Source organism: Carassius gibelio, chromosome B9, assembly GCF_023724105.1.
Source record: "Carassius gibelio isolate Cgi1373 ecotype wild population from Czech Republic chromosome B9, carGib1.2-hapl.c, whole genome shotgun sequence".
Taxonomy (NCBI): domain Eukaryota; kingdom Metazoa; phylum Chordata; class Actinopteri; order Cypriniformes; family Cyprinidae; genus Carassius; species Carassius gibelio.
This window is the reverse complement of record NC_068404.1, coordinates 21,952,103-21,972,388: the sequence shown is the minus strand read 5'-3', so window position 1 is coordinate 21,972,388 and position 20,286 is coordinate 21,952,103. Positions and strand designations below refer to the sequence as shown.

At 37.9% G+C, this 20,286-nt stretch overlaps 2 protein-coding genes across 2 annotated transcripts; both read right to left on the bottom strand.

Annotated features, from left to right (window-relative positions):
* Positions 1-76: 76 nt before the first annotated feature.
* Positions 77-3,865, bottom strand: LOC127964816 (mitochondrial chaperone BCS1). Its single transcript, XM_052565185.1, has 8 exons — positions 3,582-3,865; positions 3,042-3,432; positions 2,788-2,927; positions 2,457-2,651; positions 2,225-2,288; positions 1,055-1,227; positions 776-893; positions 77-460 (listed from the first exon to the last, which is right to left on the bottom strand). Exons 2-8 carry the CDS (start codon positions 3,359-3,361, stop codon positions 208-210), a joined length of 1,263 nt encoding a protein of 420 aa, XP_052421145.1. The 5' UTR covers positions 3,362-3,432; positions 3,582-3,865; the 3' UTR covers positions 77-207.
* Positions 3,866-7,159: 3,294 nt separating this feature from the next.
* Positions 7,160-18,738, bottom strand: LOC127964806 (1-phosphatidylinositol 4,5-bisphosphate phosphodiesterase delta-4). The gene is made up of 16 exons (XM_052565170.1): positions 18,612-18,738; positions 17,615-17,656; positions 17,363-17,521; positions 16,644-16,872; positions 16,274-16,403; positions 15,957-16,188; positions 15,262-15,463; positions 13,331-13,475; positions 12,998-13,147; positions 9,535-9,678; positions 9,283-9,436; positions 9,056-9,172; positions 8,705-8,883; positions 8,500-8,632; positions 8,120-8,269; positions 7,160-7,857 (listed from the first exon to the last, which is right to left on the bottom strand). The coding sequence occupies exons 2-16, from the start codon at positions 17,634-17,636 to the stop codon at positions 7,769-7,771; spliced, it is 2,235 nt and encodes a 744-aa protein (XP_052421130.1). The 5' UTR covers positions 17,637-17,656; positions 18,612-18,738; the 3' UTR covers positions 7,160-7,768.
* Between the last annotated feature and the right edge of the window lie 1,548 nt (positions 18,739-20,286).

Sequence of the window (20,286 nt, the reverse complement as noted above, 5' to 3'; positions counted from 1 at the left end):
TCAGACAATTAGTGCAAACTAAATAGTGCATCTGTTGTTGCTAAACAAATAACAGTAACAACAGTGGAAACACACAATTGTTTTTGGATTTTATTACTCAAAAAGCCTTCATCCAGGTGTAAATTTCAAAGACTGACTCATTCTGTTTATCACTCGCCTGTTGGCTCAGTCTGCATCACACAAAAGTCTGTATTGTCTGTGCGGTCTTCACTCCTTCATCTCTGCAATGTTTTTGATGGAGCCAGCCGGATCTGTCTTGTAGAGCATGAAGTGTCCTTGCACCTGAGCGGCGCTGAGCTCTGTGTGTGCTGTCAGCGCTTGCTCGGCGAACCGCTCCGCCTCAGCTGCAGACTCCTGAGGGTAAAACCTCCGGAACATCTGAGTCAGCTGCCAGTGAGAGCAGTGGCCCACATACTGCTTCAGATCAACACGGCCAGGTCGGACAAGAGCCGGATCAAGTCTACAGCACACACACGAGAAACAAAGAGAAAATAATACCATGCTACCAAGGACAACACATCTGTTCATGAATATTGGGTACTTCATTAAAAATAAATAAATTAATAAATTAATTAAATGTAAAAAAAAAAAAAAACTCTAAACATTTTATAATCGTGACAAGATACATATCGTTGGAAAGGTCTGAGTCTCAAGATTCAATATTTGGTGAAGTAATAACAATAATAATAATAATAACCAAGACTTTACATTTCAAAGTACAACAAAACAAAAGAGTAATGCACGTCATGAGTAAAGTTGCAGTACTGAGCTTTACCTCTCAATGAAATTAGTTGTCATGAACACAATTCGAGCCTCTGAAGAAGCCACTCCATCCAGAGCATTCAGAAGACCACTGAAAGTGAGTCTTCCCATGCCTTGATAGGCCAGTGGACCTGTGAGAACAAGGCAAGGAAGAATAAATGAGATCAAACAGAGCAGAAATATTCCATGGAGCTGTTAATGCCATGGCATAATTAATCACATGTGATTGGAATCACATTATAGTCCAAACAGACAGTGGGGATTCAGAAGCACTGCAGTCTGTGAGACATACTCTCTGTGGGCAGCAGCTCCCGGCTGACGAAGGCTGCATCCACGTCCTCGAGCAGGATGATGCTTTGCTGTGGAGCGACACTCAGCAGGTGGTTGAGACGATCATCAGACAGGCTGCGGTCACTGAGACTCATCAGACAGATGCTGTATCCCAGCTCGCCTGCTAGCGCAGTTCTGAAATATTATTAGTATTAATTATTAAATACTTTATTAATCCTCCACAGGAAATTATATTGTTACAGCAGCAACCACAATTCAATCCATGCACACAGACATATGTACCTAACTAAATAAGAATATTACATAAACATTTATTATTGGACATCATCCAATAAAATACCACCAGAATGGTAAGTGTAGTAATGTTAATTTAACTCATTGCTTTCTTGTATTCATATTATAATTCTACCATGGCAATATCATTTTTTTGTTGTCTAGTTTGTTTATTTTCTTCTTGACGCCATTTCAACGTTTATGGCTATATTTGTGGTGAGAACCAGTTAATCCATACACAAGTCTGCATTTTTTCAAGTAACGGATTAACTGGTACCGTATGTATATATATATATGATTATATATACACACACACACACACACACACACACACACATAATATTATAGGTATATGAAGTAATGTTTATAACTTTGCAGTCTCTAAGGTTTGTAATATTTTTAAATAAGTCTCTTATGCTCATCAAGACTGCATTTATTTGATCCAAAATAAAACAGTAACAATAGTAATGTTGTGAAATATTCCTGTTTCCTGTTGTTTTAAAAATGTAATTTATTTCTGTGATGGCAAAGCTGATTTTCAGCAGCCATTACTCCAGCCTTCAATGTCACATGACCCTTAAAAATTATTCTAATATGCTGATTTGGTGCTCAATAAACATTTATTATTACTATTAATGTTGAAAACAACTGTGCAGCTTAATTTATTTATTTGTGTGTGTGTGTGTGTGTGTGTGTGTGGAAAGGATCCTTTGATGAACAGAAAGTTCATAAGAATAGCTTTTATTTGAAGAAGAATACAAGAATATAATTTGTTCCTCTGATATTTATATTCATATTGTTGTAACTTTGTCTGTCTGCACCGATCTACACCCTGTATACTTTATAAGACACTATTATTCATAGTGACATCTACTATAGACAAAGCAGCTGTGCATACATGAAGCTGCTCTTTCCACAGCCTGGGGGTCCATACAGCAGATATCCCCTCCTATATGGAATGCCTGAATGAAACATATTCATCAACAAAATTAGAATAAAAAAATAATTAAAACATAAAAACAAACAAAAAAGCTACACTTTTATGGATTTTTACAAAGATTTTACATTACACTAGAGGTGCACAGGCATTTTTTCCTAATATTTGTAAGTATGAAAAAAAAAAATGTCACCTCTGTCAGTGTACCACTTAGGGTTGCCAATGAACTCCTTTACATCATCCACAATCCTCTCCGCCAAACCGTTCTCCAGCACTACTGAAGACAGAGGTCGTCTTCGCCTCGGAAACCCGAACGGCCTCCACTCTGCTCCGAGTGCAGTGTACATCACAGTTCGGCCCTCTTCCTGCTTTAAAGCAAGTTCACGTGCTGCACGGACACAGAATCAAACAGTAAGAAAAAAATGAATTCTGTTGATTGTCTTTACTACTACACAGTATGTGTGAAATTCACACCACTGCTGAATGAAGGAAAAATGAATATAACAAAACCTAGCTGCTCATACCTTCTTGAAGTATGTTGAAGAATATTTGGCGGTCTCTGCCCAGAGCAGTGAAGGTGACGGACTCCCACGGCGTCCCAGTGTGCAAGTCCACCATCTGCTTTTCTCTGGTCCTCTCCACTCGGATCCACTTCCTGCCATACCTGAAAACACAACGCCTCAGTCAGAGACAGGGATAATCTCTGAGAGAAAATCAAATCAGCAGCACACTGAATGTAAGATGCCCAAAGTAGCATCACAATATATTCTGACCGTACCAAATGATGTGGTTGCCTGGACTCGGATGGAAGTCAAACTGTGTATGGACTCTTCCGCTCTCATGCTGCATGTATGAAGTCTCTACACTCAGATGCTGGGTGTGTTTGGCATGTTTAGTGATCCAGCTTAAGAGCCAGTGATAACTTTTATCTCTGCTTGGGACCTCCAGTGTGATCATGTAATTTCTTCTAAAGAAGATCATGCCGACCTGTGCCCCTTTTCTGGCAACTGCAAGTGCTGTGCCAATACCAACTAGTCCAAATCCTGCCCCAAAGTAAGGGTTGTCCTTCAGGGCTCCAATAAAATCTGACAGGGTCATGATGAAGGGGTCTTCAGGATCTCTTATTCAGTCAGGAAAAGCTTTTTTGTCCCTTCATTGTAATATGCAGCCTACAGTACATTCACAGCAGAGGAGGAGAAAGCATTTTAATTTTGATGAGAGCCATGAGACTGATAAAACATTATGGCGATCTGTCACTGATCAGATCTATCTTTCTATTTAAATAAAAGCAGATTTATTAAAAAGACTCTATACTTACGGCAGAGGAAATATCACACCGCATTGTAGCTTAAAATAAACGAAAAATACCCGAATAAAATGCTATAAAGCACATCATTTCTACAGTAACCCTGCGTTGTCTCTCATTGATGATTGAACAAATCGTTATTTTCGGTGAGTCGAATCTTTTCCATGACTGATTCCATGAACCGATTCACAAATCAAGCATGTTTTAAATTCGCTTGATTTTGAATCAGTTCTTTTAGACGAACTATTCAAGAGAACCGATTCACTCAAATTAAATAAGCAAATCACATGGCGACCTCTGTGTTGCTTCCGTTGTTCAGGAAAATAGTTCCGTGTGAATTGTGTTTCATATTAATATGTCCGTTGTGACTGTTTACGACTTTACAACGCAGCCGCATTATGACACTTTTAGGTGTTCTTATAAATAACTCTCTCTATATTTTGTGTATTTTAAAACGGAATATTCTCCACTATGTATATACAATTTTTATGTCAGAATAAATGTTCCTCTTTGAACAAGAAAAATCATAGAAATGACGCCGCTTACATTGTTTCCATCCACACAAATTAAGGTTATTTCTTATTATATAATTAAGTCATAAATAATGTATATTAACATAATATATTAATGCATTATCACGTTTATTCGTCTCTTGCCGATGACGACTATATTCGCGTTGTTTGCTTTAATTGAACACATCTGCTGTTCCTTGAGGATGCGTTATTTGTTTATCAGAGGTCCACAATTATATTTAATAAATGAATGAATGAATAAATAAATATTCTCCAATAATGTTCACATAACACATAACGCACTGGATTAATTGCTTTATGTTCTTTATGTTGAGGATGCGTTGTTTATTTGTTTATCAGAGGTCCAAAATTTTATTTAATAAATAAATATATAAATATATATATATATTTATTCTCCAACAAATTATGTTCACATAACGCACTGGATTAATTTCTTTATGTTCTTTATGTTAACATACACTGTTAAATCAGCTGTTTCAAACTCAAGTCTGGTAATCCAGAAGGAAATTAATTAAATTTTGACCTGGTGATGCAGAACAGTCGTGTTGTTGCTCTGGGAGACGGAAACACTTAATGGTCCCGATGCTGTAATAGTTTTACCCCTCTATAGTTGGTTATATCCCTTCACTGACTGATGTCCCATCGAGTTTGAACCAAACATGGACCAGCAAGAGCCTGGAAGCCTTGGGAAGTTGTGGCCTAGTGGTTAGAGAGTTTGACTTCTAACCCTAGGGTTGTGGGTTTGAGTCTCTGGCCAGCAATACCATGATTTAGGTGCCCTTGAGCAAGGCACTGAACCACAAACTGCTCCCTGGGTGCCACAGCATAAATGGCTGCTCTGGGTGTGTGTTCACTGTGTGTGTGCACTTTGGATGGGTTAAAATGCAGAGCATGAATTCTAAGTATGAGTCACCATACTTGGCTGAATGTCATGTCACTTTCACTGGATGTGATGCAAAGCAACTCAAGCGTGTGGAAAATATAGTGGAAGATACAACAAAAGGAGAAACAATACGTATAAATACAATACGTATAAAATCATGTTTATTTAATTATATATTCAGTAAGAAATTGTCCTTTGGCATGCATGGCTCTCTGGAATATTTGTTTTCAATTGGTCAGTTGCTAGATTCACATCACTTACATGTCAAGTTTCATGTTTCTTTATTTGTTTAGTTGTACTTGTGTTTTACAGCTTTGACAGCTTGCAGATAATAAGAAGTGTATTATTTTCTTTCTATATAAAGCTATTTCTTATAGCTTTGTCTCATTTTAAGGGGACGGGTATGACTGTGCAACCTAGAAGCAAGAAAAGTGTATCCAGAAAATTTAAACCATCAACAAAAAAAAAGGGAGGGGGGTGTACTACCATTAACCAAGAAAAGCCTTTATCTAAAGGTAAATCTTTCTAAAGGAAATCCAATTTATGAAGAACAGTGTACCTCCCCACTTTTTGTTTCCCAAACCAGCCAGAGCAGCACACAAATGGTACTTGCCGAGACAGTAAATATACATGACACCGCATTTGATTTAGAATCTCACACATAACATAGAGTCCACCAGAACTTCCCACAGCTATCAGCTAATGGTGAAAATGCAGCTTACTAACAAGTCATCAGATAAAGGGCTGTTTTAAACCAGTTGAATAAGTGTCCACAGTGTTCATTGCCAAATCAGAAAAAACAGAAGGATACTAGAGGTAAAATATCCATAAACCTGTAATGCAATCTTTGCTCCTTCACCTGCAAGCAAGAGTGTTGTCTGACACAACATATTGCTGTGAAGAATGAGGGAGTCCGTCCTCACCAAAGCTGCTTCTGTTCATTTAGCACAATCCATGGGTACCGCTCAGAGGCCCATGAGTCCATACACACAAGTGTTGGGAGGCATAGCTGTGAACTCTGTGGCCAAACTTGCACCATCAACGCATTCATGACATAGGCAACACACTTCTGTGTTCACTTTTTGACTACATAGCTTATAACCTCAATGAAATCAAACGCCACAACTTAAGCTGCCACACTGGTGATCTTAGTTACCATTGCAGTCAATGCAATGTACGTTTCAGCTCTGAAGTTGCCCTGAGGCAGCACTCCAACCGAGCACATCCAGATGCGAACCCCTTGTCTTGCACTCAGTGTAGCTTCACTTGCAGCTTCCATGCTTCCATCTCAAAGTACATTTAAACAAACAAACAAAGTACAACAAAACAAAGCAAGATATCCATCACCCATCAATCCTCTGTTTGTTGCGCTAATAAAAAACTCCTGCTGGTCCAGCACATGTTAGATGAGCATGAAGATGGACCAGCAGAGGAGAAAACTCTGAAGTGTGATGTCTGAGGTTTCTCTTGCAACCACCAAGTGGTGTGTGACCAAGATGTGTGGTCATATGTAGGAACCTGCCTCTTTAAGTGCACTGAATGTGAGTTTTCCACCAGGAATAAACAGAAGATCACTTGGCACATTCAAACCCATGAGAGAAACCTTACAAGTGTGACAAGTGCAGTTATGCATGTGGAGATCCTTCAAGGCTAAAGGTATGAAGAGCTATTGTCCAAGATATTGATTGAAGGTTTGGGTATTTGGTTCTTGATGTCCAGTACTGTTGGTGCGTCCAATTTTGATTAATCCCTCTCTATTTTAGTATCATATGAGTATTCACATGGAGGAATGCAAGTATCTCTGCCCAGAATGTGGCTACAAATGTAAATGGGGCAACCAGCTGAAGTATCACATGACAAAACATACAAGTAGTTATGTATGTGCTATATAGTGTTTCACTAAATGTAAAGTTCCTGCACACCTTGATGTTTATCCTTCTTTCCAACAGGCACTAAACTGTATGCATGTCAGGAATGTGAGTACAGCACCATCCGTGCTGACGCACTGCGCATCCACCTGGAGACACGTCATAGAGGCATGCGTTCCTTTATATGCAAGAAATGCGGAAAGGCTTTGTAGCTGTGTTTCTGTATGCATTTCAATTGACATTCCTTCATCTTTTGAAAGTATTACATATAATCATAACCCTCATTTAAACCACAACGAACAAACATTTTTGCAATATATTTATTGTTGTTATTCTTGTTTATTCCTTTAAATGGCATTTTCCATTTCCATTCCAAACAATATTTACCTGGGCAAGTACAATTTATATTGAACACTTGCTTTTGGGTTATTTATAAAAGGCACTTAACCATGCTCAGCTACATTAATTCAGATAATGTACAACCTTAAGGATGCATTCTACCCTGACTATATATGCTTAAAAAATGCATTATATATATTTTTTATTAACAATACACTCAGTATTGCATAGATAAACAACTAAAAATTACATTTTCTATTGCCAAAAAGGCTTTAATGCACCGTTCTTGGAGGTCTATTGTGACAACAAGGTACTACTAACACCATGCAACTATACAGTACTATAGAGGTACTCTTAAAAACAATGCTTATTTGCTATACTTTTTTTGCTTTAAGAAAGGATTAGTGATTAAATCATGTTTTGGTTGTTCAGGTCATTACCAGCATTTGTATTTTTATTCAAAGAATAAGATTAAATGTGTCTCTACCTTTTTACAGAAACTACAGATTTGTCTTAGAAATATTTAAGCATTGTGAATAAAACTACTAGAATTGTGAACATTGTGTACACCTATAATTACAACTCTCTAATTTTGATATGAACAAAGATGGAGGATGGATGGATACTCGTTCCATCTTTGGACAACAGATGCACATGACGATATCCTGTAAAAAAGAAGCTTTTTGTTATTTGCAAGAAAGCCAATTGATTTTCAATGATTTTTGAGTATAGGCCTAAATACACTGGGTCTCATACACTAATAATAATAATAATAATATTTGTTCATTCAAATTAAAAAAATAGAGAAAGTGCAGGCTTATCGATGAATGAGGATTTTTGTGTGGAAACATTCACACACAGGCTGTGTTTGCATGGTCATTGAATAGAAGACCCAGATTTTTTTTACATATATTATTATAGGCCTACCTGGTTGAATACTGGTAAAAGGTATAGTGTATTGCCCTATGAAATCATTCCTTGATGCTTTATCATAATCTTCAACTACAAAACGCACCAGTGCCAGCTCAGGGGTGTGGATTGTAAACTGCAATGTTTCATTCCATTGTGGATTGAATCCTGTCCAGATAAGAAAAAAAAAAAATAGGAAAATCACTGCAAACAACAGGACATAAATAGGATTCCTATGGTTTGTAAATTAGGGAAACTTGTCATCTTAACAGGTCATGTCTATTTCCACATTATTAAAGTTACAAACACATACTGTATATGCACGGTTTCTAATGGTCTCTCTTAATTCGGCAACACTTTAGTCCATTTAGTGCAGTCTAAAAAAAAAAAAACCTCACCATTGTTGTCAATGTATTTGGTCTCCTGTTTGGCTTGATCCAAAGGAACACCAAAAATTTCCACCCTTACCAGGGGGTCTACAATGGACCATGCTTTTTGCTTTACTTTAGGGAGCTGCTGTCCACTAATAACCTAAAAAGACAATCAAAAGACATAAAATCTTGAAAATAAACTTGAAGAGGGAACACAAACATCGTTTAATACCTTAACATAGAAGTGTAGAGGGTGGTAATCATTACGTTCCTTAGGATTTTCAGGATCAAAGAGTCTCTCTCTTTTGCAAAGGATCTCAGGTTTTAGGATGTAGCCACTGCAGCCATTCTGAGTAAACAACCCATCATTAAGATCCATTTCCATCCCTGCTGTCTGGAAGTTTAATGCCACTATGAGTCAAAAACACATTAAAGTAAAGTAAATATACTGGCCACTTTACAACACATTACTTGCATTTGCCTGTTCCTTTTTACATAGTGTTTTTTATGTCTGCCATGCTCACATTCTTCCACTTAGTAGCACTGACATAATGGTGTGTAATACAATATCGACTATACTAACCAATCTGGCATCCCATGTTCCACATGTCTACTGGACAGTAATTTGATGAATCCGTCCTCATTCCACTTGGATACACTCTTGTCAGCTGCCTGGTGTTATGCAGCACAAAATCTGAACCTAACAGGCAAAAAAAATGAGGATTCCACAGGAAAAATTATAAATTACAGGTTTGGAATAATATGAGGTTAAAATATATCCAAACTATCCTTTTAGTAAGAATTTCTAACCTGCTTCTTTTGAATATTTACGTGCTTTAGACTCAGAGAAGGATGACATCTCATTAGGCTTAGCAGAGGTGCGGGAATGCTCAAAGCTGTGGAAATGTACACTCTTACAGAACATTAGGTCTGAGAGCTCCTTGCATAGATTTTGCCGGGATTTCTACATGGGCAAAACCAAACAATCATAAACAATATTGAACAAAGGGGTGGAAAACACAGACTGCCCCTTTCCTCAGTTCTCAATATTTTTACTGGTACCTTGCCGTTTTTTGGTGGAATCTCAGTTACTGGACTGTCCGTTTTCATTTCTGCTGCCTCGTCCTCATCGCTGACTTCACCTGAGGGGTTCTCGGACTCGTTTTCAAACTTCTTCCCTTTTAACAAGATTTTCCTCTTAAGTGCCTGAAAGAAATGATGCAACAAATAGTCCTGCTTGACATTCCTAATAATATACAGGTGTTGGTCATATAATTAGAAAATCATCAAAAAGTTGATTTCACTAATTCCATTCAAAAAGTGAAACTTTATATTATATTGATTCATTACACACAGACTGATATATTTCAAATGTTTATTTCTTTTACTTTTGATGATTATAACTGACAACTAAGGAAAATCCCAAATTCAGTGTCTCAGAAAATTAGAATATTGTGAAAAGGTTAAATATTGAAGACACCTGGTGCCACACTGTAATCAGCTAATTAACTCAAAACACCTGCAAAGGCCTTTAAATGGTCTCTCATTCTTTTTCTGTAGGCTACACAATCATTGGGAAGACTACTGACTTGGCAGTTGTCCAAAAGACGACCATTGACACCTTGCATAAGGAGGACAAGACACAAAAGGTCATTGCAAAAGAGGCTGACTGTTCACAGAGCTCTGTGTCCAAGCACAGTAATAGAGAGGCGAGGGGAGGGGAAAGATGTGGTTAAAAAAAAAAAAAAAAAATTGTACAAGCAATAGGGAAAACTGCACCCTGGAGAGGATTGTGAAATAAAACCCATTCAAAAATGTGGGGAGGGGGATTCACAAAGAGTGGACTGCAGGAGTCAGTGCTTCAATAACCACTACGCACACACGTATGCAAGACATGGGTTTCAGCTGTCGCATTCCTTGTGTCAAGCCACTCTTGAACAACAGACATCATCAGAAGCATCTTGCCTGTGCTAAAGACAAAAATGACTGGACTGTTGCTGAGTGGTACAAAGTTTTATTCTCTGATGAAAGTAAATTCTGCATATCCTTTTGAAATCAGGGTCCCAGAGTCTGGAGGAAGAGAGGAGAGGCACACAATCCATGTTGCTTGAGGTCCAGTGTAAAGTTTCCACAGTCAGTGATGCTTTGTGGTGCCATGTCATCTGCTGGTGTTGGTCCACTGTGTTTTCTGAAGTCCAAGGTCAACGCAGCTGTATACCAGGAAGTTTTAGAGCACTTCATGCTTCCTGCTGCTGGACAACTTTACGGAGATGCAGATTTCATTTTCCAACAGGACTTGGCACCTGCACACAGTGCCAAAGCTACCAGTACCTGGTTTAAGGACCATGATATCCCTGTTCTTAACTGGCCAGCAAACTTGCCTGACCTTAACCCCATAGAAAATCTATGGGGTATTGTGAAGAGGAAGATGCGATATGCCAGACCCAACAATGCAGAAGAGCTGAAGGCAATTATCAGAGCAACCTGGGCTCTCATAACACCTGAGCAGTGCCACAGACTGATCGACTCCATTCAGTGCCGCATTGCTGCAGTAATTCAGGCAAAAGGAGCCCCAACTAAGTATTGAGTGCTGTACATGCTCATACTTTTCATGTTCATACTTTTCAGTTGGCAAGATTTATAAAAATCCTTTCTTTGTATTGGTCTTTAAGTTATATTCACATTCTCTGATACTGAATTTGGGATTTTCCTTAGTTGTCCGTTATAATCATCACCATTAAAAGAAATAAACATTTGAAATATATTAGTCTGTATGTAATGCATGACTATAATAAACAAGTTAAAAAAATTTAATGGAATTAGTGAAATAAATCAAGTATATATATATATATATATATATATATATATATATATATATATATATATATATATATATATATATATATATATATATATATATATATATATATATATATATATATATATATATATATTAGGGGTGTAACGGTTCACAAAATTCACGGTTCGGTTCGATACGATACACTGATGTCACGGTTCGGTTCGGTTCGGTTCGATACGTTTTAGATACAGCAAAATGTAAAAACATCTCAACTTTTCAGAATGCCGCAAGCGCACCGCGGGTCATGTGACAAGAACCAACCAATCAGCTTCATCCTTTCCCGTAACAACGTTGAGAGCTCAGCCAAGATGAAGGATCAGCTGATCATAGTTGTATATGGATTGCAATTTTGAAATAAATTTAGTAGCAGAGCTACTGCAAGCGATTTTTAGAGCTGCAAATCCATTTATCCTTCACTGAATTTTCCGCGTCTCATGGAGAGAGCACGTCATTGTTGCTTAGCAAAGACAGACGCCTCATGAGCGCTTCTGCCCGAGCGCTTTGGAAAGGAGGAGAAAGACGCGCTTAGCGTTTTCCATGCGTTTTTAGGCACGATATGTGAACGGCCCCTAAGGCGCTCGCTCACTCAGCACGCGCTGAAGGCTCGTTGCAAAATGTCGAATGCATTTAACAGACCAGAAATATAAGATCCTAAAATAACCAACAGGTCTGGTGTTTGGGTTGGATTCCCTGTAAGCTATAGTGTCTAAATGCTGCAGGGATAGTTTGCTGCGTGCATGTTTCTCCTTTTTTTTCGTCTTTTCCCAGATAGTACTGACGCATGTATCCCAGATATTCCCGCTGGTGTTTTTTTTTTTTTTTTTGTATTCCCGCTGGTGTACCCTGTCATGTTGCAGATGCGACATACCGTTGTTTTTTTATCCACCACTCTCTTGCCATCACCATTATAGCTTAAAGGGAATCCAAAGTGCACCCAAACACCAGACCTGTTGGTTCTTGGGGGATCTTCTCATTTCTAGTCTGTTAAACGCATTGGCTATTTTGCAACGAGCCTTCAGCGCGTACTGAGTGAGCGAGCGCCTGCTGAGTAGCCTAACATAAACATATAAGATGGTGTTTTTTTCTTCTTCGGGAGTGTCAGGGGCGTTGCCTGTTACGTTGTTTGGGTTATTGGGCTACCTTGTTGAACGCATATCATTATATTTCTCTCTCTCTTTTTTTTTTTTTTTTTTCAAATATAATTAAATACTCCAACGAACCGTTCGGTATACATAATGCGTACCGCGTACCAAACCGAAAGCGTCGTACCGAACGGTTCAATACGAATACGCGTATCGTTACACCCCTAATATATATATATATATATATATATAAAGATTTCAGTAAAATTATTATCTGCATAACAATTGAAGTTAGATACTACAAAATTTGCATTGTGCAATAAATTTTTATTTTATTTTGAGATATAAATGAGAAAATGCCAAACTCAATTTGGTCTCAGACTTTTGGACCCCACAGTATTAGAGATTTTAAAAAAATCAATTTCCTATGATAGGTGAAATGAACCTGTTGTCTTCATACGTGACAATTAATATTTGATGAAAGTACCATGACTATAAGACAATAGATCCACAGTAGTCATCTATGTTTTTCAAAAAGAATTAAGGTAAGTTAAGTGCACCACTAAGGCACTGAAGAGCTCACCTCTGGGGATGGCAGTTCGCTGGAGATTCCATCTACTGTGTTTGTGAGTAGCATATCACCCAGAATGTCTCTGAAATATCGAGCCATGACTTCCTGTTGCTCTATGCTGCAGTGGTTTTCAATGGACACAATGAGTGGATACTCAGACGCCTGAAAGTAGGAAAGATGGTAGGATTAATACATCTGGAAATAGATTATGTATCTGTGCAAATGATTAATATTAACATCAACAACAATATTATACATCATTAATAGACATTAATATCATTAACGCAAACAAAGTAAATTATTAAAAGATATTCATATAAATATATATTTTTATATATAGATCACCTTGAAGGCATAATTTGCTATAGTAGTAATCACATCTTTGAGGAGAATCTTAGTTGTCAGTGTGTGTCCATGATAAACTACCGGCTCCCCATTTGATCCATTCCAGCAGTCTACTTCTACACACCTGCAGCCTCGTTTCAGTGCCCTTCAGAGTTTCAACCCAGCACAAATAAACAACCACTGTCATGAACATAAAAGAACATAACGTAAAGCATTCAACTAGGCCAGAGATGCCCAAAGTTGGCATGTGATGACCTTTGAATTGGTCTTTTTTTCCATACCAGAGTTAAAAAAGCAACATTTAATCTTAATTTCTAATGTATGTTTTGTCAGGATCCTGCCCTGAATGTCTTGTCTTTGTTTAATATTTCTTTGTTTTGTGTCTAAGCACATGGTTCTGTCTCGATTTGTGTCTACCACGTGCTCCTCTTGTTCTACTTCCTTGTTTCCCCTGGCCACGCCCCCTTGTTTAAAGTGAAAGTGAAAAAAAAGTTAAAGTGATGTGATATACAGCCGCGTATGGTGACACATACTCAGAATTCGTGCTTTGCATTTAACCCATCCAAAGTGCACACACACAGCAGTGAACACACAGACACAGCAGTGAACACACACACACAGTGTAAACACACACCCAGAGCAGTGGGCAGCCATTTATGCTGCGGCGCCCGGGGAACAGTTGGGGGTTTGGTGCCTTGCTCAAGAGCACCTAAGTCATGGTATTGCTGGCTCGAGACTCAAACCCACAACCTTAGGGTTAGAAGTCAAACTCTCTAACCACTAGGCCATGACTTCCCCTTGTCTGACTAGTCCTTGTCTGATTGATTGTTTTCACCTGATCCTCATGTGTGTTGCTCCATATATTGGGTTCTCTTTCCTTGTGTCTCTGCTTGTTTGTTTTGGTGTTTACCTGTTTCTTGGCCCAGAATTTATCCTTTTGATCTTGCTTAAGTAGTTGTTTGATCTCATATTTAGTTAATTTATTTATTTATTCAATAGTTCTGATTAGTTCTTGTTTTTTGATTTTGTGCATTCTAATCTAGTTTTGTTTCTCTTTTTTTTATTTAACTGATTACTACTTTGGATCGTTTTGATTCTCTTCTGTTTTCAATTGTCTATCTTGTGTTGAGTCTTGTCCTGTTTTCATGTTTTGTCCTGTCTTGCATAAAAAAATAAAAAATAAAATAAAAAGTTAATGAAAAAATATAAAATCAAAAGGAAAAACAAAACTAAATCAGAATGCACAAAATCCAAAACTAGACAGAACTGGAAAAGACCAAAAAGGAAACGAGGAAATAAAAATAACTAAACTAAAATAACCAGATTCCCTGGCCACTGACCACACTGGAAGCAGCTACCCTCTCTCACATTCAAGTCTCTGGTTTGGAGTCTCTGGCATCAAAACTGGCCGACATCTGAGTTTCACTTCAGGTTAAGGGTTCCCTGTGTGTTTGCCTGGTCCTTCCTCTGGAGCTTCCTCCTCCATGCTTGAGTCTGTGGCCATCTGGGACTGTCTCAATGGTCATACCTCCTGCCCGTGTTGTCATCTGCCCTGCCCCTCAGCTTGGACTGTTTCACTCCTCATTCCCCCTACCATTCTAGTCTATGTTTTGTTAATAAAATACCCTTGTCTGCTCACTTGCTTTTGGGCCCCATTTCTTGCAGATTCCTGACATGGTTTTTGCAATTTAAATTTGTGTTATTTTGAAGTGTTACAAAAATAATTATGTAAGATTATTGGATATTATACTCTATTTGGGCATCTCATAGCTAGATAGTTTCAAATTCTATTATTGATCAGAAATATTATTACATGCATGAGACGTTACTGCTTGCATGCTCATAAAATCCTTTTCCACAAAAGATACCACTGAAGATCTGTGAAAGTAAGTAGACACAAGACTGTATTACCATAAACAGGCAGAACTCACTGGATGTAGGCCTCAACGCTGCTTGGTCCTTTTAACTGGTCCTCCATCAGATAAGTGTTGTGTGATGAGGAGATGTAATAGTGGGCGAGAGGTTGGCTCATGTCCTGAAAAAGGTTCTGCCGCTCTGGATTGAAGATGGATCCCTCAGGAGACGTCAGGTACATAAGGAACCCATTGACTGACATCATGTGATTCATTCGGACTGTACCATAAGACAAAATTAAACATCTGTTGTCTTCAGTTATTACTTAATTGTCATGAGTAAAGGACCACTTCACTGTTGCCCATGCAGCAATCTAGGTTAAGTACTTCTAGATTAACTACTCCATTATTATTTAAAAAAAAAAACATCCAAACAGGCAAATAAAATAATTTTTCAATGAAATAACTCAACTTTTATATCTAAAGCAAGGATCTTCAACAGGGAAATATATGATCCCTAAAGGGTCTACCATTTACTGCTTAGTCTCAAATTTTTTTTTAAGAAAATATCATTTAAAAAAATAAATGAATTAAGCTATATAAACACTATATAAAGCTAACTCCAAGCAAAGCAAAATTCATTATGCCTACCACATTAAAATGTACAAATAAAATTGATCAGAATAAATTGTAATATTAATTATATATTCATACATAAATCACAAAAATTGTAACTGAAGAGTGTAGTATAGCTGTTGATGGAGGATCATTACCGGTGTCTACAGGCTCATAGCGGTCAATCAGCTGAAGGGCATGTTCATAACTGCCCTCCCCCTCTAACTGCTCCTCTCTCAGAAACTCCTCCAGATCACACTGGGATAGACTTTGTCCATCACTGGAGTAATCCTGGAATAAATCCATCACCTCTTCTCTCTGAGTAAGCATTTTATAAAACTCCACAAACTCCTGATCCTCCAGGGTTTCTGACTTCGACTTATCTGCCAACTGTGAGAAAGCGTCAACAAATGACAATGAGGTACAACAAGGTGAAAATGTATGATCAAAAATCACATTAGCCACTCATAGTTACCATAAAAAGACATAATGCATGTTCTTCATTCATCTCCACGTTCATCATTTTCAGTAATTTCTTTGCCTCCTTAAAATTAATTCTGCCATCCTTGTTTAGATCTCCTTTCAAAAACCAGTCTGAGATCCATCTGAGTGGAATGGTTTAGGTTGATAATTAAAGTTGATAGTGAACAGCTGGGCTTCATTAACCTATCTATCTGTCTGTCTTTCTGTCTTTCTGTCTTTCTGTCTTTAGCATTCCATCCATCTATCCGTTCATCCATCCATCCATCTGTCTGTCCATCTATCAATCCATCAATGCATTTAAATTATTCTTGATATTTTAACATTTAAAAGGGGCAGAAATAAACTTTTCTTAACAAGGATACTGGTCAAGTTTAGTGCTCTCATCCATGTTCTCCATGTTCTCCATGAGGGCTCCAATACCCTGAATCCAGGCCTGAGCTTCCTTTGCTGAATCAGCCACCAGGTCCAGGTTTCCTCTTCGGCCGCGAAACACCAGAGTGAAACAGCGGTCAGCGGGAAACTCATCCGCCACACTAAGGAGTGCCTCTGACTGATGTCCCTCACGAACAGCCTCCACATCACTGATGGAGACTGGAAAAAAACGCAAAGACAATACAAGCTTTTGTTTTTGTTTAGAGCACTTCTTACAGTTTTCAAAACTGTGAACTAGTGCTTGAAAAGGCAAGCTTCATTATTATTAATTATTCAAGCTTTCTATTGTTCATAGGGAAGCAAACAAGCTCTGGACTTCCAACTATTGTCATGTCAGATCTACTTCCCTGAACTACTTATAGTACTCACTACAAATCAGATACCACTGATATACTCCTTTGGGATTAAATTCAAAATTACCTTGAAGTACAATCAATAACTGCTGATACTTTAAGACCTTTATTTTCTATGCAATTGCTAATGGATTAGTCACAAATTAGATGTTTGGTTTTTGGCAGAACCATGCATATTTTCTTAAATAAATCAGTAATTATTTTATAAACATGTATATACATTTTTTATAACTAGACCTGCACAAACGCGATTACTGAAGCATTTAAACAAAAACATCAGCTCAATAAGTGCGTACAGGTAGAATAAGAGTTTATTGCCCAGCTGGATTTATATGCAATAGTCTTGCAGTCCTCCTGAAGTTTGTAGTGCCGTGGACGCTTCCACATACGAGACTTCACTTTACGCAGAAACATGCCAGCTTTCATGGCTTCAAGGTTTTGATGACCCTTTTCACCTGTTAGAGAACGAGAAATGGCCTTTAGCGATATTCAGAAACACCAAGCTTATTTTAAACACAACACACACACACACACACAGGTTGACTTACAGCATGTTTGAGGTGATTCCATTTTCTATTTGTTCAACCTTTCTGCAGACACAAATTAACATTAATGTATCACCATCTCATCAAAAATTCACATTTCAGTCTATAGATGCTAAAGACCTGGTGCTCATGTGTGGTTTGAGGTAATGATAGTAGCTTCTCGATTTGATGACATCACAATTTCTGGGTAGTGAAGTAATGAATAATAATGAATTGATACTGTAATACTGCAAGATGTTATTGACAGCTGGAGGTTGTCCAAGATGTGAGTGCTCATTTAGATTAGTGAGTTAAATCAGATTAGTTTTGCAGTAAGATGTAGTAAGATAGATTAGTTGGATGTATGCGTATTGAGAATTTCAATGACGCTCTTTATGCACTATGATGAAACAAGGGCTTAAAGCTTTTTTGTCAGTGAGATCCCAGACATGCCAAATAAAATCTAGATACAGGCTGATTGCATAACCATTGTAGCCTATTTTACAATGGGGAGACAACCTTTCTAGTTAATTTCTCCAAAGGATAAACATTTGAGGCAGAAGTAAAGCGGTGCAGTCAGGCGAGACATGAGTCATGGCTAAATACGTCTCAGAGATCCACAAGATCCTCTGCTGGCATCATCGTAATGTTCTCTTATATCCCAAGTGAATAAGGTAGAATCTAATTTTGCACTTTCCTGCCATTATTTGGTATTAAATAAATGGATATTGTATAGCATTACAATAATTCACTTTGATCTGAAGCCTAAATGAGGCCATTAGTCAAAAAAAAAAATCTATTGTTTTCTTCTAAATGTGCCTTTACACGATCCTAAAATATTGCAGTAGTAACAGAGTCTTAGTGCAGATGAAGACCATATTATGATCTAATGTGAGCCCCTAATAATAGTAAATGCTGACAAAATAATGTTGTAAACACAGCAAATAGAGACTGGAGAGGACTGCAGACTAAAGCAAAATACTGAGGAGTGACTCAGAAAAAGAGGATAAAGAGAACTCACCAGATTAAAGGACATCTGATAAACTGACATCTGGTGGAACTGAAAGAGCTACTCAGGGAGGATGGGCTCTGCTGCCTTTGGCTGCTGCTGCATGCGAAGGACTGTGAAAACAGAACTGCAGTCCAGGCTCCTTCCACTGTGATGCATAGCTAGCCTCACCCCTTCCTCTGCCTCCTTCCTTCCTAGACACTCCCACTTTTTCTTTTTTTCCCCCTGCCTTATTAGGTGCAATAGTCTGTGTGTTTGCTCCAGCAAAAATATTTATCATAAAAAATTATTCTACATTAAATACAGAACAATTAGAAACACTCTACGTTCTAAACAATTCATGAATTTTAAATAATTTTACACCACATAAAAAATATTAAAAATCTACATAGAATATTACACAAAAGACGCAATTTGCACAATGTACATTACAATAAATAAATAAATTATAGAATTATAAATAGACTAAACTGTCAAGTCACCTTTATTTATATAGCGCTTCAAACAAAACAGATTGTGTAAAAGCAACTAAACAATATTAATTAGGAAAAGTGTCAATAATGCAAAATGACAGTTAAAGGCAGTTCATCATTGAATTCAGTGATGTCATCATCCAGCTCAGTTCAATTTAAATAGTATCTTTGCAATCATTTGGAATCAAGTCAGTGATATCGCTGTAAATGAAGTGTCCCCTATTAGCAAACCAAAGGCAAAAGCGGCAAGTAACCAAAACTCCATCGGTGACAGAATGGAGAAAAAACCTTGGAAGAAACCAGGCTCAGTCGGGGGGCCAGTTCTCCTCTGACCAGACGGAACCAGCAGTTCAATTCCAGGCTGCAGCAAAGTCAGATTGTGCAGAGGACTCAACTGGTTCCTGTGGTCTTGTCCAAGTGGTCGTCTGAGACAAGGTCTTTACAGGGGATCTGTATCTGGGGCTCATCTAGTTGTCCTGGTCTCTGCTGACATTCAGGGCTGTAGAGGTGCTGATCCACCATCTGGGCTGGATACTTACTGGATCCAGGTGACTGCAGTGACCCTCTGATCTGGATACAGACTGGATCTGGTGGCTACGGTTACCTCGAAATAAGAGAGAAACAGACTAATATTAGCGTAGATGCCATTCTTCTAATGATGTAGCAAGTACAATAGGGTGTTATGTGAAGTGTTCCCGGTTCCGGTTTACCTAATTAATGCAGCCTTATAATCCTTTAACGATATGGATATTAGAAGCACATTAGTGTGTTATTTGTAAGCCAGGTTAAAGAGATGGGTCTTTAATCTAGATTTAAACTGCAAGAGTGTGTCTGCCTCCCGAACAATGTTAGGTTATTCCAGAGTTTAGCTAGAGTTGCTAAATAGGAAAAGGATCTGCCACCCGCAGTTGATTTTGATATTTTCCTTAATAAGTTTTCCTTAATCTTCCTTAAGCATAAAAGAGCAACTGTATTTAAAATGGAAGAAAAGAGAAAGTCCATAGTTTCTGTTACAAGTTGTTCTAAGGTTTTGGATATGCTAACGAATTGGGACACATTAGGAAGATTACTTACAAAGAAGTCTTTTGTGGTAGAAGTGATTATTCTACTTGTAACAAGAAGTTACGGAACAAAGCATCTTTTTCATTATCAACATGGATATTAAAATCACCAAGAATTAAAACTTTATATGCAGCCAGCACTAACTCGGATAA